At 43.9% G+C, this 16,008-nt stretch overlaps 1 protein-coding gene across 4 annotated transcripts in view; it reads left to right on the top strand.

The window, feature by feature from the left end:
• The window catches only part of GARNL3 (GTPase activating Rap/RanGAP domain like 3), a 295,858-nt gene that overhangs the window by 112,407 nt on the left and 167,443 nt on the right, over window positions 1–16,008 (top strand). For all 4 annotated transcript variants that reach the window (XM_040324016.1, XM_040324018.1, XM_040324017.1 and 1 more), the window contains one exon: window positions 11,815–11,884. In XM_040324016.1, the coding sequence (XP_040179950.1) occupies window positions 11,815–11,884 (70 nt within the window). The remainder of the gene's footprint in view (window positions 1–11,814; window positions 11,885–16,008) is intronic.

Raw genomic sequence — 16,008 nt, 5'->3', positions numbered from 1 at the left:
TCCTATTGACATTCATTTACCCAGAATCCTGTATTCACTATATCTGGTCTCCCACAGTACACAGAAATGCAATTATTTTAGTAAAAATAGACTGCTAAATACCTTTTCTCATCAGCAGTTGGGTTACTTTAACACTGGGGCGGGAGCGGTAAAGCGCCGCTAATTTTAGCAGCGCTTTACCACTGCTATAGCTGTGCTTTTTTCGGCTGCTAGCGGGGCACTTTTAAACCCTGCTAGTGGCTGTGTTAAAAGCTCCCGCAAAGTGCCACAGGGGCGTTGGAGGAGCGGTGTATACTATGAGGCGCTGTAGGTTATGTGTGACCTCATATGTGTTTCTAACTGTAGATGGGCGGGGCTGGACGTGTGACGTCACTGATCGCCTTTCTCTATATCGGGGAACAGATGATCAGTGACATTGCCACTGTGAAGAATGGGGAATGTGTGTTTACACACACCTCTCCCCGTTCTTCAGCACCAAAGTGCACATCCACGCTCCCAGAGTGTAATTTCAGCTCCCCGCCCCTAAAAGCTCAGAAATGCTGTGCAAATTCTGTACTTTGAACAGCTGTAGAGAAGAGAAGACTGCAGATAGACAGACAGGTACAACCTATGTAGGAGGATTTGTTTCATATCTGTGTATTACCTGAGGCCAGACACTTGTATGTATATGTAAGCGTTTAATACAAAATAATGAGTATTCAATGTCTAATGTTCTGTTTTCTGACATTTGAAAGTGCTGAAATATCATACTAGACTAAGTGCAAGTTTATCTTTTTTTTTTCATATGAGTAAGAGTTTACACCCACTTTAAGTGTAAATTCTCAATTAGCACCCAAGACAGATGTGTGTAATGCAAGCTTCAAAAAATCTGGAAAATGGTAAAATCGTATATATTCCGGTGCATTGCACAATCATAAAACGTACCTCCCAACTTTAGAACTTGAGATTGAGGGACACTTCAGGGATGCAATGCCCAGGGGCACACTACGTGTGTCACAGCAAAAAGTGGGTGTGGCCAAATTGTTTGTAACGTAATGCTTAAGGGACATGGTTGCACAAAACTCAGGATTCCTTTTACCTATAAAATATGCTTTGATTGCTATGCCACAACCAAGAGTCTCACAGACACGTATAAGTCCTAAAACAGTAATTAAAAAAGGCTTCTATTACAGTGCCTTGAAAAAGTATTCCTACCCCTTGAAATGTTCCACACTTTGTCATGTTGAAACCAAAAACGTAAATGTATTTTATGTAACAAATTAACACAAAGTGGCACATGATTGTGAAGTGGAAGGAAAATGATAAATGGTTCAATTTTTACAAATATCTGAAAAATGTGGTGTCCATTTGTATTCGGCCCCTTTACTCTGATACCCCTAACTAAAATCTTGTGGAACTTCAGAAGTCACCTGATTAGTAAATAGAGTCCACCTGTGTGTAATTTGATCTCAGTATAAATACAGCTGTTCTGTGAAGCCCTCAGAGGTTTGTTAGAGAACCTTAGTGAATAAACGGCATCATGAAGGCCAAGTAACACACCAGACAGGTCAGTTGTGGAGAAGTTTAAAGCAGGGTTAGGTTATAAAAAAATATCCCAAGCTTTTGAACATCCTGTGGAGCACTGTTCAATCCATCATCTGAAAACTGAAAGAGTGTGGCACAACTGAAAACCTACCAAGACATGGCTGTCCACCTAAACTGAAAGGCTGGGCAAGGAGAGCATTCATCAGAGAAGCAGCCAAGAGGCCCATGGTAACTCTGGAGGAGCTGCAGAGATCCACAACTCAGGTCGGAGAATCTGTCCACAGGACAACTTTTAGTCATGCACTCCACAAACCTGGCCTTTATGGAAGAGTGGCATGAAGAAAGCCATTGTTGATGGAAAGTAATAAGAAAGTCCCGTTTGCAGTTTGCGAGAAGCCATGTGGGGGACACAGGAATAACTTGTGGAAGAAGGTGCTCTGGTCAGACGAGACCAAAATTGAAATTTTTGGCCTAAAAGCTAAACACTATGGGCCAGATCCACGTACCTCGGCGTAAATCTAAGCGGGCGTAGCGTATCTCAGAAACACTACGCCGCCGTAACTTAGAGCGGAGGTTCCTTATCCACAAAGAATTTTGCGCCGTAAGTTACGGCGGTGTAGTGTAAATGTGTCAGCGTAAGGGCGCGCAATCAAATGGATAAGATGTGGGCTTGTTTTATGGTAATTCAACTTGACCCCGCGTAAATTACGTTTTTTTTGAACGGCGCCGGACGTACGTTCTGAGAATCGGCGTATCTAGCTAATTTGCATACTCTACGTGGAAATCAACGGAAGCGACACCTAGCGGCCAGCGTAAATATGCACCTAAGATCCGACGGCGTACTAAGATGTACGTCAGTCGGATCTAGCCCCCATTCAGGCGTATCTTGTTTTGTGGATACAAAACAAAGATACGCCGGAGCATCCTAGAAGTTACGCGGCGTATCAAAGATACGCCGACGTAACTTCTTTGTGGATCTGGCTCTATGTGTGTCGGAAAACCAACACTGCACATCACCCTGAACACACCATCCCCACCGTGAAAAATGTTTCAAATTTTCTGAAATAACAGGTGCGACTATAGGGCAATTGTTCTTCCCCCAATTTTTGTGGCACAGACGTCCCCCATTTGACGGCTTGGGTTTTGGGGATATTTTGGAACCCTGATCACTGTGAAAGGTGACATTGTATTAAATAGGTCCTACAAAAGCTCCAGAAGAAGCCATGTTTGTGGTGAAACATGTAGAGGCAACCATTCTTCTGTATTGTGACCACAGGGCAGCTTTTGCCCTAATTTTATAAGTACCGTAGTTTTACACTATCTATGCAATAATAAATACATTTTTCTATTTCTTTTAGAGTTTGTTGTTGATTGATTTTTCTGCGCCTCAAACCTCAATTTTTTTGCTCTCTGGGTATTTCTTGTTATATTTAAAGTAGGTGGTGCGTATAGTGAAATCTCCAAGTGCTAATACTAGTATATTGAAACCATTTACCTGGTTTACACAAAAATCAACATGACAAATTTATGGGCAGTTGTAAAAGTCACAGGTTTTTACAAAATTACAGTAAATTTACTGACGGTTGGCAACCTTGCCGTGAGATATGCAGCAGCCAGCCCCTTCAGTCCAATTGGATAGTTTGAATGGGTTGCAACTAAAAAGATGGAAATCTGCTGTCAACTCTTTTATACCTGAGGGGTCCCAGGCAATGTAAAGGTGTGTCCATGTTTCTATCCACCCCCAGAAGCAGGAGAAATATTTTTTCTGTAAATAAATCCTTTTATTTTTCTATACTGTTTGCTTGTATGAATGTCTCACTTTTTAGTTGTGTGACTGTTGAGTGTGTAGCTGTATTCTATCGTCAGCGCCTAGATTGTAAATCCTTGCTAATTTGGGTGAGATTACGTCATTTTGCTGTGCTCTTGTGTTCCTGGAATTGCTGTATTTGGCTGACAGAGGACTAGACGGCAGGTCTGATTGCATACAAATTAATAACTGTATGTGGAAAATATTGTATCTGCCATAGGCTGGCACAAATCTGATTGCCAAACTCATTGTCTGTGTGTCTGTTGTGTTGTGTATGTGTGTGGGCAGTTGGCTAGATGACTGAAAAGGATTTCAGTTTACAGGATAGCTGCTTGGGGAATCTCAGAAGCGTGTGAGTATCACTTAACTACCACACCACCATTAGAGCTTATCATATTGTATGTAAGATTTGCATCTGCCTGCGTTTGTCCAGCCAGCTGGAATTTGGGAGTCCCCCTAGTGGTGGCTGGTGGTAAGAGACTGAGTGAGTGTTCATGCTAACCCCAGAAGTAATATTATCTGGTTTAACCGGTAACCAAGGCTGGTGCTAGGATTTTTGTCTGCTCAGGCAAAGGTGCATTTTGCCCCTGGAGAATAAAATGTTGGTAGTTCCATTTTTTATGTTGCACGATTTAAAGCAGATGTCCACACAAAAAGTGAACCTCTGCTTTTCGGAAACCCCCCCCCCCCCTCCGATGTCGTCATATTTGGCACCTTTCAGGGGAAGGGGGTTTGGGGGTGCAGATACCTGTATAATACAGGTATTTCCACCCACTTCCAGGAATAGACTGCCGCGGGAGTCACGCCCCTTCGCTGTCCCCCCCCCCCCCCCCGACTGTCTTCTGGGAAACACACTGGTCCCAGGAGACAGCAGGGACCAGTAAGGACGTGCCGCGCTGCTCGCGCATGCACAGTAAGGAACTGGGCAGTGAGGCCGCAAGGCTTCACTTCCTGATTCCCTCACCTAGTATGGCGGCGGGGGCAGCTGAGAGACGAGCGATTGCAATTTATTACCCATTTTTCTGGTAAAATATAAAAGATGAGGTTGTACCGAGTACATAAATACCCAACTTGTCAAACCTTAAAATTGCGAGCGCCGGTGAAATGGTGAAAAACGTCATTACTTTATATTTTTTCACATCGAGGTGGTTGAAGTGATCAGCAGCTTCAAAGCTTGTATCATTTCCATATTGAATTCTGACAGTCGGCGTTACAAAAGTGCATGCAGTCAAAAAGCAGATGTCTGCAGCATGCTAAAAATCGGAATCCCCAGCAAGAATTTAGATTACCGCACCCCCCCCCCCCCCCAATCCTGGCACCCTAAGGCGGCTGCCTAAGCTGCCTTATGGCTGCGTTGGCCCTGCCTGTAACTGCTAGTGGTAGCAGTGTGTGAGTCTGTGAAGCCTGTACGCAAGCCTGTGTAGCGATACCCCCGAAAAAAACGACTTTTGTTTATTCAGTCTGTTACCCTGCCTCTCAACCCTAATAACGGCCTCTGCCCCCTCTGGCACACCTGGCAATAGTGTAAGAGCAATGACCAGTGAGAAACACACACGTTATGAAAAAACACAAATTGTCTTTGCTGCAATTTTTATGTTGAAGAATAACAGACAGTAACAGTATATATTCAAGTAATCAACTAAAGAGCAATAACTGAAATTTAAGAGCAATATGGCTCTCAATCCTATATTAAAGCTGCTTTCAGGGAATTCCAAACCTAAGTGTAGCCCCCTGTTCCTAAAGAAAGGGAACTATAATGTAAATTTAGTTTTTGGCTGAGCTGTAAACGGTACAGATTGATTGTATATAGTTTATTTCGTTTCTGCCTTGAACTTGTCTAGAGTGAGTTTAGTTTGTTCATTAGATCATCTTTAGGCTGCTTTCACATTGGGGATAGAGCAGCGGTGACGGTATAGCCGCGCTCTTTGTAGCGCCGCTATACCGTCGTATTTACCGCGATATTCGGGCGCTAGCGGCCGAATAAGGGTTAATAAGGGTTAATACCGCCCGCGGTGCGGGCGGTATTACCGCGGTTTCCCATTGATTTCAATGGAAAGGCGCGGTATAGGAGCGGTGAACACACCGCTCCTATACCGCAGTAAACATGCGGCTAGCAGGACTTTTAGAGCGCTCCTGCTAGCGCACCGCTTCAGTGTGAAAGCCTTCGGGCTTTCACATTGAACACTACAGGGCAGGTTTTTTTCATGCGGTATAGCAGCGCTATTTTTAGCGCTGTACCGCATGAAAAACGCCTCAATGTAAAAGGGGCCTTAGTGCAGCAGAGCCAAAGCTGTTAAAGAATATATAAACCCAACATTTCTTATTCCTGATATTTTGCCTGCTTTACCATCATATACTTGTATGAAAACGTATTCTATTTATCTTTTGTATTGCTTCCTTTATGTGAAATACCTGATGTACCTACTAGTCCCTCTGCTTTCCTATTAAAATAGACCACACTAGGCAGGAGAGCACACCATTCTCTAGCCATGCTGGGAACTCGGTGTGCTCTCCTCCATTGATCAGACTTGTTCTCACACTAGGGTGACCAGACGTCCCTGGTTTCCGGGGACAGTCCCCAGACAGAGGACAGATCTACCTGTAAATCCTTTACTGATGCCAGAAAGCTGGGGACTGTTTTTTTTTTTTTTTTTTTTTCCTGTGGAGGGATACAGCGGCTCCTTCTGCATAAGCCAAAGACCTGGCAGACAGATTTTTCAGAGGCGGATTGATATACAGTCTCTTTGCTGCCTTCTCAGCCAATAGGAAAGTGCTGAACCCCCCCCACCCCCACCCCTTCTCCAACCTGCCTTCTTTGAATTGTGGGATGCACAAAGGAGAGGACATGCCAGTGTCTTGCCGAGAATTGTCCACCGGTGGATTTTGCCGGCTCTGTCCTGCGCAGCGGACCTCCTGCTCTGTTTTCTTCCGAAAATAGCCAAAGCTCAACACAGCTTTGAATCACCAGAACATGGCGCATGCGCAATGAGCACAATATTGTGCCACACGCTGACGCACACTCACGATGCTCGCTCCATTCTGCAAGGGGTCTGTATATTACTATTATATCGTCTGCAAGGGGGGCGGGTATATGAAAAGAAGGGTGAGTTTTGCACTGTTGATGGGCGAGTTTGTGCCATCCACCCCTTACACGATATAATAGTAATACACCCGCCCCCCTTGCAGAGTGCAGCGGGCATCGGGAGCGTGCGGCAACGACTATCACAATGCCCTGTTCATTGCGCAGGTGCAGTCTACAACTCATGCACAGCTCTTCATGTTCGGCAATTTTCTGAGCTAGAGCGCTGCACCTGCGCAGTACAGGGCGGGCATTATCCGCCAGGGGGACACACTTTGTACGTAGCATCCTCCTGAGCCTTGCACTCTGTACGTAGCATCCTCCTGAGCCCTGCACTCTGTACGTAGCATCCTCCTGAGCCCTGCACTCTGTACGTAGCATCCTCCTGAGCCCTGCACTCTGTACGTAGCATCCTCCTGAGCCCTGCACTCTGTACGTTACATCCTCCTGAGCCCTGCACTCTGTACGTAGCATCCTCCTGAGCCCTGCACTTTGTACGTAGCATCCTCCTGAGACCTGCACGTAGCATCCTCCTGAGACCTGCACGTGGCATCCTCCTGAGCTCTGCATGTAGAATCCTCCTGAGCCCTGCACGTAGAATTCTCCTGAGCCCTGCAGCCTGTACATAGCATCCTCCTAAATCCTGCAGCCTGTTCGTAGCATCCTCTTGAACCCTGCAGCCTGCACGTAGCATCCTCTTGAGCCCTGCAGCCTGCACGTAGCATCCTCTTGAACCTTGCACCCTGTACGTAGCATCCTCTTGAGCCCTGACCCTGTATGTAGCATCCTCCTAAACCTGGCACCCTGCACGTAGCATCATCCTGAACCCGGCATGTAGCATCCTCATGAGCCCTGCACGTAGCACCAGCATACAGGAGCACACTGACCACCAATATGCAGGGTCAGTGGTTACCTGTATACAGATGACATAACAAATCAAGTAAAACTACCATGCAACTAACAAAATCTCAAAAGTAATAAGAGAATCTTGTTAGTTGGTTCCCTCATCAAACGCAAATCAATAAAAAGCAAAATAGGCAGCGCTGCCCTACTCAACATCTATAAAGATGTACAAATGGACTTATAAGTGCAATGGTAAAACCTATAAATATCCAGTGCAAATCAATCAATGTATTGCAATATAGTAGTGATTGGTGTCACCCCCCCCCCCCCCCCCAGAGGGTTTCACCACTATTTGCACATTGCAGCTCTGCAATATTTCTTACCTTTTGCAGAGAGGGTGACACCATCACTACTATGTCTAATATACTGGTTGATTTGCATCTGTTATTATTGTATGTAGGGGTTTGACCATTATTTTCACATTGGAGTTCTGCAATTTCTCAAAATATTTTGCAACACACCCCTGTTAAAATGTCAGGTTTCTGAGACAAAGATAAATTATTTCAGAACTTTTTCCACCTTTTAATGTGACCTATAAACTGTACAACTCAGTTGAATAACAAACTGAAATCTTTTAGGTGGAAGGAAGTAAAAATAAAAAAATATGGTTGCATAAGTGTGCACACCCTTAAACTAATACTTTGTTGAAGCGCGTTTTGATTTTATTACAGCACTCAGTCTTTTGTGGGCATGAGTCTATCAGCATGGCACATCTTGACTTGGCAATATTTGCCAAGTCAATCTTCTTTTGGTAAAGCCATTCTTTTGTTGATTTGTATGTTCTGCATTCTAGCATAAGCCTGAACAGTTTGGTGCCAATATTGACTAGTATTTGGAACTGTTCATTATTCCCTCTACCTAAGGCTGTTCCAGCTGAAGAAAAAGCCCCAATGCATTATTCTGCCACCACCATGCATCACAGTGGGTATGGTGTTCTTTTGGTGATGTGCAGTGTTGTTTATGCGCCAAACATATCTTTTGGAATTGAGGCCAAAAAGTTCAACCTTGGTTTCATCAGACCATAAAACATTTTCCCACATGCTTTTGGGAGACTTTAGATGTGTTTTTGCCAAATTTAGCCAGGTTTGGATGTTTTTCTTAAGACAAGGCTTTCATCTTGCCACTCTACCCCATAGCCCAGACATATCAAGAATACAGGAAATTGTTGTCACATGTACCACACAGCCAGTACTTGCCAGAAATTCCTGCAGCTCCTTTAATGTTGCTGTAGGTCTCTTAGCAGCCTCCCTGACCAGTTTTCTACTTGTCTTTTCATCAATTTTGGAGGGACGTCCAGTTCTTGGTAATGTCACTGCTGTGCCATATTTGAGGGGTCTTGAGTTTGGGGACATAAAAAAATAAAGAGGATGTACCATTTAGGGTTAAACACTTGGGGTCCATTCACACTGTGAATGCGCCCGCACTCTGATTAGATGAGAGAAACCCCTGTGAGGGTTCATGCAAATCGCTGCGGGAGGCAACCCCATTGAAAGCAATAGAAGGCTGCATGAGCGATTACATGCAAGTGGTCACGATTTGCGGGAACCCCCCGCTGAGGTTATTGCATCTAATAGGAGTGCGGGTGCATATTCGCAGCTGTGAATGCACCCTTAAAGTGGAGGTTCACCCGAAAAGTTAATTTTTAACATTAGATTGAGGCTCATTTTGTCAAGGGGAATCGGGTAGTTTTTTTTAAATCAAAGCCGTACTTACCGTTTTAGAGAGCGATCTTCTCCGCCGCTTCCGGGTATGGGCTGTGGGACTGGGCGTTCCTATTTGATTGACAGGCTTCCGACGGTCGCATCTATCGTGTCGCGATTTTCCGAAAGTAGCCGAACGTCGGTGCGCAGGCGCAGTATAGAGCCGCACCAACGTTCGGCTTCTTTCGGCTACTCGTGATGCGTTGTATGCGACCGTCGGAAGCCTGTCGGAAGCCTGTCAATCAAATAGGAACGCCCAGTCCCGAAGACCATACCCGGAAGCGGCAGAGAAGATCGCTCTCTAAAACGGTAAGTACTACTTAGATTTTAAAAAAACTACGCGATTCCCCTAGACAAAATGAGCATGAATCTAAGGTTAAAAAAAAAATTTCGGGTGAACTCCCGCTTTAAGCTGGCTGTACACGAGTCTGTGTTTTTTTCGCCAGAAAAGTGACAAAAAAAAAAAATCCTCCATTCACACTAACAAGGTAGAAGGGGTAAACCTCTCTGCCAGGACATTGCATTCTGGCAGCAGCATCTGCCACTGGAAGAATACACTGATCAGCGGTTGCAGCCAATCAGCAAGGAAAATTTCCCAACATGTCTCTTTGACAGAAATCAATCAAGCTATTGACATCTTTTGAGCAGGGATGGCAACACACTGATCAGCATTTCCCTGCTGCACTGCTCAAATTTTGATCTGTTTATGGCCGGCTTAATATCGATATCTGTTGGCAGCACTGGTGGGCACTGAGGCGGCATTGGTGGGCACTGACAGGTAACACTGAGAGATGGCACTGAAGGGCATTGATAGGTGGCACTGGTGCCCACTGAGAATTGTCACTAATAGGTTGCAGTGATAGGCTGCACTGATGGGTGGCAGTGATGGGCACTGATGGATGGCAGTGATGGGCACTGGTAGGTGAGACTGATATGTAGCACTGCTAGGTGGCACTGATGAGCACTGACTGACTGGCACCACTGGTGGGCATTGATAGGTGACAGGGATGGGCACTGATGGTACTGATTGGCACTGACAGGTGGCACTGGTGGTCACTGTTGGCACTGGCAAGGGGTACTGGTGTGCACTAATGAGGCTGATGTGCCTCTTCCACTGGGGACCGATGTCCCCTATGCAGGAGCCGGTGATGGGCTTTTTTTTTTCCCCTCACGCTGTCAGCGCGAGGAGAAAAAAAAAGCGATTACCGAGCATTGTTTACATCACGTGATCAGCTGTCATTGACTGACAGCTGATCACATGGTAAGGGGTCGGGACTGGCCCCTTACTCGGATCTGTGATCACCGAGTCTCAATGACTCGGTGATCACAGCGTGCGCCCTGCAGGGGGCGCGCAGGGCGCGTGCAAAAAGGAGGAGAGCAATTCGGATCCGCGCTGTAGCCGTCATTCGGCTGTAGTGCGCGCCCCTAGTGGTTAAAGAACATGTGCGTGGGGAATAATAAGTTTGTTTTTTCCACCATATAAATGGTACCGGGAGAAGTGTTGATGCCAGCTGGAGAAAGTGCAGAGAAGGGAAAACAAACTGATAAGAGGCATGGAGGAACTTGGCTATGAGGAAAGATTAGAGGAACTGGATTTCTTCTCTCATGAGAAGAGGAGATTAATGATCAACATGTACAAATATATAAGGGGTCCATATAGTAAACTTGGTGTTGAGTTATTCACTTTAAGGTCATCACAGAAGACCAGGGGACACGTCTAGAAGAAAAGAGATTTCATCCCCAAATACGGAAAGGTTTCTTCACAGTAAGAGCTGTGAAAATGTGGAACAGACTCCCTCCAGAGGTGGTTCTGGACAGCTCAGTAGATTGCTTTAAGAAATGCCTGGATTCTTTCCTAAATGTACATAATAAAATTGAGTACTTACATTTGTAGGTAAAGTTGATCCAGGGAAAATCTGATTGCTTTTCAGGGATCGGAAAGGATTTTTTTCCCCCTGATGTAGCAAATTGGATCATGCTCTGCTGTTTTTTTTTTGCCTTCCTCTGGATCAACTGTGGGTTTGGGATTGTTTGATACTTTTTATTTATTTTTATTGGTTAAACTAGATGGACTTGTGTCTTTTTTTTTTTTCAACCTGACTAAGGTATGTAACTATGTAATTATGTGCCAATAAATGTTTTTATTCCATTTATTGAAGTGGGAAAAATAAAAAGTACTGCAGAGACCCCTAGCAGCAACAGGTCCATGTTTTTATTGCCTGTAAAAAGTGTCAGGTTTGATTGCTGCGGGCAACACTGTGTCTCTTTCAAGGACAAGCTGTGCATAATTTAGTATGATGAGGTGTTTCCTTGTTGGTAATGTAACATGCATCTGATGACTGTCTATGAGGACTGCTGGGAGGAATGACCGGGGTGTGGCCATCACAACACTGTATGTTTTGGGGACATAAAAAAGCCCTGAATGCTTTCTGCCCTTTTTATGAATCAGAGCCCATATCCAATGATGTTTTGTAAGACGTCTGGTCAAGTCGGATGTGATGGAAATAGATTGTTAATGTGAACACCAGAATTGCTAAAAATCCTGATTAATCTCCAGTGAATGAATGTTTGCTGAGACTGTCGGCAAAAGACGCAGCTGCACATGGCTCGGGGGGAGGGGGGTGAGGCGCTGCGTTTCTTCTTATTACACACCCCTCCTAACCAGGATGCAGCAACAACCTGCAATGTCTGTGCGAGGCTCCTCTCTTCTCCCGAGCCCCCCGCAGTGACAAGAGCCGCTGCTGCAATGTCTGTGCTCCGCACCACTAGATATGTATACTAATGAAGCCTTTCTCTTCCAGCTCCGTCTCTGAAGACCTGGGCTGCCGACGGGGTGAATTCAGTAGAAAACACTACGGCTCGGTGGAGCTGGTGAGTTCCCCAAATGGGAAACGTTCATTTCCATTTACACCAGCAGAAGGAGAGCTTTCTGGGGGTGGGGTGGGATATATTGTCGGATGCTTTTAGCCATGTCCCTGAAATGTCCTCATATACCACTGTATTGACATTGGATGATATAAAATGTCCTGATATCAGACAAGGTTATAAACTGTCCTGATATACGATGACTGTATACGGTCATGATAATATTGTCCAGATAAGAGGATGATGGAAAACCCTGCCCTACTATAAGAGGATTGTATAACCTGTTCCTAAATAGGATGACGGTATACCTTCCCTAATCTAAGACGACAGTATAACCTGTCCTCTATTAAGACGTTATTATATCCTGCCATGATATAAGAAAAGGACCTGTTCCTTACATACGACATTGGTATATCTTGATACCTGGTCCAGAGGGAAGGTGTTGGTATAACATAGCACTATATAACCTGTCCTGATTTAGGATGATCGTATACCCTGTGCTCATATAGGATGTGTGTATATCCTGTCCTGATTTAGGATGATTCTATACCCTTTGCTCATATAGGATGTGTGTATAACCTGTCCTGATTTAGGATGATTGTATACCCTGTGCTCATATAGGATGTGTGTATAACCTGTCCTGATTTAGGATGATTCTATACCCTGTGCTCATATAGGATGTGTGTATAACCTGTCCTGATTTAGGATGATTGTATACCCTGTGCTCATATAGGATGTGTGTATATCCTGTCCTGATTTAGGATGATTGTATACCCTTTGCTCATATAGGATGTGTGTATATCCTGTCCTGATTTAGGATGATCTTATACCCTGTGCTCATATAGGATGTGTGTATATCCTGTCCTGATTTAGGATGATTGTATACCCTGTGCTCATATAGGATGTGTGTATAACCTGTCCTGATTTAGGATGATCGTATACACCGTGCTCATATAGGATGTATGTATAACCTGTCCTTATTTAGGATGATCATATACCCTGTGCTCATATAGGATGTGTGTATAACCTGTCCTGATTTAGGATGATCATATACCCTTTGCTCATATAGGATGTGTGTATAACCTGTCCTGATTTAGGATGATCCTATACCCTGTGCTCCTATAGGATGTGTGTATAACCTGTCCTGATTTAGGATGATTGTATACCCTGTGCTCATATAGGATGTGTGTATAACCTGTCCTGATTTAGGATGATTGTATACCCTGTGCCCATATAGGATGTGTGTATAACCTGTCCTGATTTAGGATGATTGTATACCCTGTGCCCATATAGGATGTGTGTATAACCTGTCCTGATTTAGGATGATCATATACACGTGCTCATATAGGATGTGTGTATAACCTGTCCTGATTTAGGATGATCCTATACCCTGTGCTCCTATAGGATGTGTGTATAACCTGTCCTGATTTAGGATGATTTTATACCCTGTGCTCATATAGGATGTGTATATAACCTGTCCTGATTTAGGATGATCCTATACCCTGTGCCCATATAGGATGTGTGTATAACCTGTCCTGATTTAGGATGATCCCTATACCCTGTGCTCATATAGGATGTGTGTATAACCTGTTCTGATTTAGGATGATCATATACCCCGTGCTCCTATAGGATGTGTGTATAACCTGTCCTGAAATAAGGGGATGGTATAACGGGTCCTTATAAAAGACGACCATATCCTGTCCTGATATAGGATGATAGTATTACCTGTCCTTATAAAGGATGATAGTATATGTTATCCAGATAATAGGATAACCTTTCCTGCTATAGGATGATTTGATTACTTGTCCTGATATAAGAAGATAGTATTTCCTGTCCTTAAATAAGAGGGTTGTGCATCCTTCGCTAATACAGAATGACAATATTACCTGCCATGATATGATGAAAGTATATTCTCTCTTGATATACAAAGATCGCATATCCTCATATGATCTAGGAAGTTAGTATTCCGTTTCCTGATATAGGCAAATAGTTTAACCTGTTCTGATATGGGAAGATGGTACAACCTGCCCTGATATAGGATGACAGTATATCCCGTCCTGATATAGGATATTTGTATACCCTATTCTGATATAAAATGAGTGTAACCTGTCCTGAAATAGGATGATAATGTATATTCTGATAGAAAATGATGATATGTACTGTATATCTTGTTCTGATAGAGGATAAATGTATATAATGTCTTGATGGAGAATGATATTCCCTGCCCTGATAAAGGATGATACTATAACCTATTCTGATAACGTATGATAGTATAACCTGTTGCAATCTATCATATTGTGCTTATCTGTCTCTAGATTATGAACTCTTTTGATGCACAATTCTGTTATAAACTGTCATGATACCATACCATAAACCAGCCTTGGTTTAGCTTGATATAAACACTCTTGGCTAAGTTTAAAGCCTCGTACACACGATGGGTTAACCAGAGGACAACTGTCTGAAGGACCGCTTTCATCGGTAAAAACCAATCGTGTGTGGGGCCCATAGGTTATTTAACCATCGGTTAAAAAAAAGCAAACTTGCTTTAAAATTTAACCGATGGATTGATAACCGATAGGTCAAAACCGATCGTTGGTATGCAACACCATCGGTTAAAAACCCACGCATGCTCAGACTAAATTAGGGGACGGGAGCGCTCGTTCTTGTAAAACTACCATTCGTAATAGAGTAAGCACATTCATCACGCTGTAACAGACAGAAAAGCGCGAATCGTCTTTTACTAACACGGAATCAGCAAAAGCAGCGCCAAGGGTGGCGCCAAAGGCTTTGGCCTTCCCCTTTATAGTGCCGTCGTACGTGGTTTACGTGTCCACGTTCTGACACGATTGGTTATTTAACCGATGGTGTGTAGGCGCAATGGACCATCAGTCAGCTTCATCGGTTAACCTAAGACAACTGTCCTTCAGACCGTTCTCATCGGTTTGACCGATAGTGTGTACGAGGCTTAAAATACACAAATTAAATTTCAGCTGTGTTTTGTCTGGCGGTTATTTATGATGTATGGGCTCTTTCCTTGTCAAAAGATTGTTATTGATTGAACAAAAATGTCTATTACATAGTGGGTACAATAAATAATATAAATATAACAAAAATGGTAAAACTCAATGGCATACAACTTATCTACAGATAGGTGATCTGTACAATATCTTCAATTTAACATTTGGTTATTAACTCATCAATGGGCTCTTTCAATCTGACACAACTTGGTTTTCGCCTCTCTCATGGGAAAGTAATTCATTTTTTTTCAAAGACATTCGGGTTATACTACCAACTACAAGAGAATTTAGACACTGACAAAAATGAACAAAAAACTGTGGCCAGCCTGGTATAACGCCTTCCACTCCTGGCATGTCTCGGTTTTTGCTGGGGTTCTAGGGTAATGGAGGCCTTTTCTTCACTGAGAAAATGTTACCATTTTTCTTTCCATTTTTTCCTTATTTTTTTTCTTCTTAACTTAGTCTCTTTATGTAGCTATCCAGGTCCGCATGTTCTCAGTAATGGCTTTGGAGGCCATACCCAGACCCTGGCAGATGGCACATTTGCAGGGCTTGCCTGGAATGTGACCTTTGGGCACTAGGCTTTCTATTCTGGCACTTTCCACACCTTTGTGTTCGTTAGATGTGGAGCACTTTCTTCATCTAGAACCATGACACAGCCTCCAGTGTGACCCTAATGCCATAGCTCCCTACTGTCCCTGATTTCGAGGGACTGTCCATGATTTGGAGCAATGTCCCTCATTCCTCCTCATTTGTCCCTCATTTTGGTCTGATCTATATAGTTGTATATAAAATGCACTTTTTATCTTTCAAAAAGTGAGTGAGAGACTTGTAGAGCGCAACACATGCGAACTGAATCGCCTCTGGGCGCTGTATCCATTTCATGGGTAAGGAACCCCTTGACCTCAGAAGAGATGGGTTTTAATCTTTCTCCTGAAGGCCAAGTGGTCCGACTCCAGTCGGATGGTGGTTGGTAGTGCATTCCACAGGCGGGGTCCTTGGACTGCAAATCTTCGATCTCCTTTGGACTTGTATCTGGCTTTGGGTATCTGGAGGAGGTTTTGATTGGTGGATCGTAGTGTTTCCCAGTGCTAAACCTTTCGTCCAAATTCT

The sequence above is a fragment of the Rana temporaria genome, chromosome 9, assembly GCF_905171775.1.
Source record: "Rana temporaria chromosome 9, aRanTem1.1, whole genome shotgun sequence".
NCBI lineage: Eukaryota > Metazoa > Chordata > Amphibia > Anura > Ranidae > Rana > Rana temporaria.
Note: the sequence above shows the minus strand (reverse complement) of the source record. Positions and strands in the feature narration are given on the sequence as shown.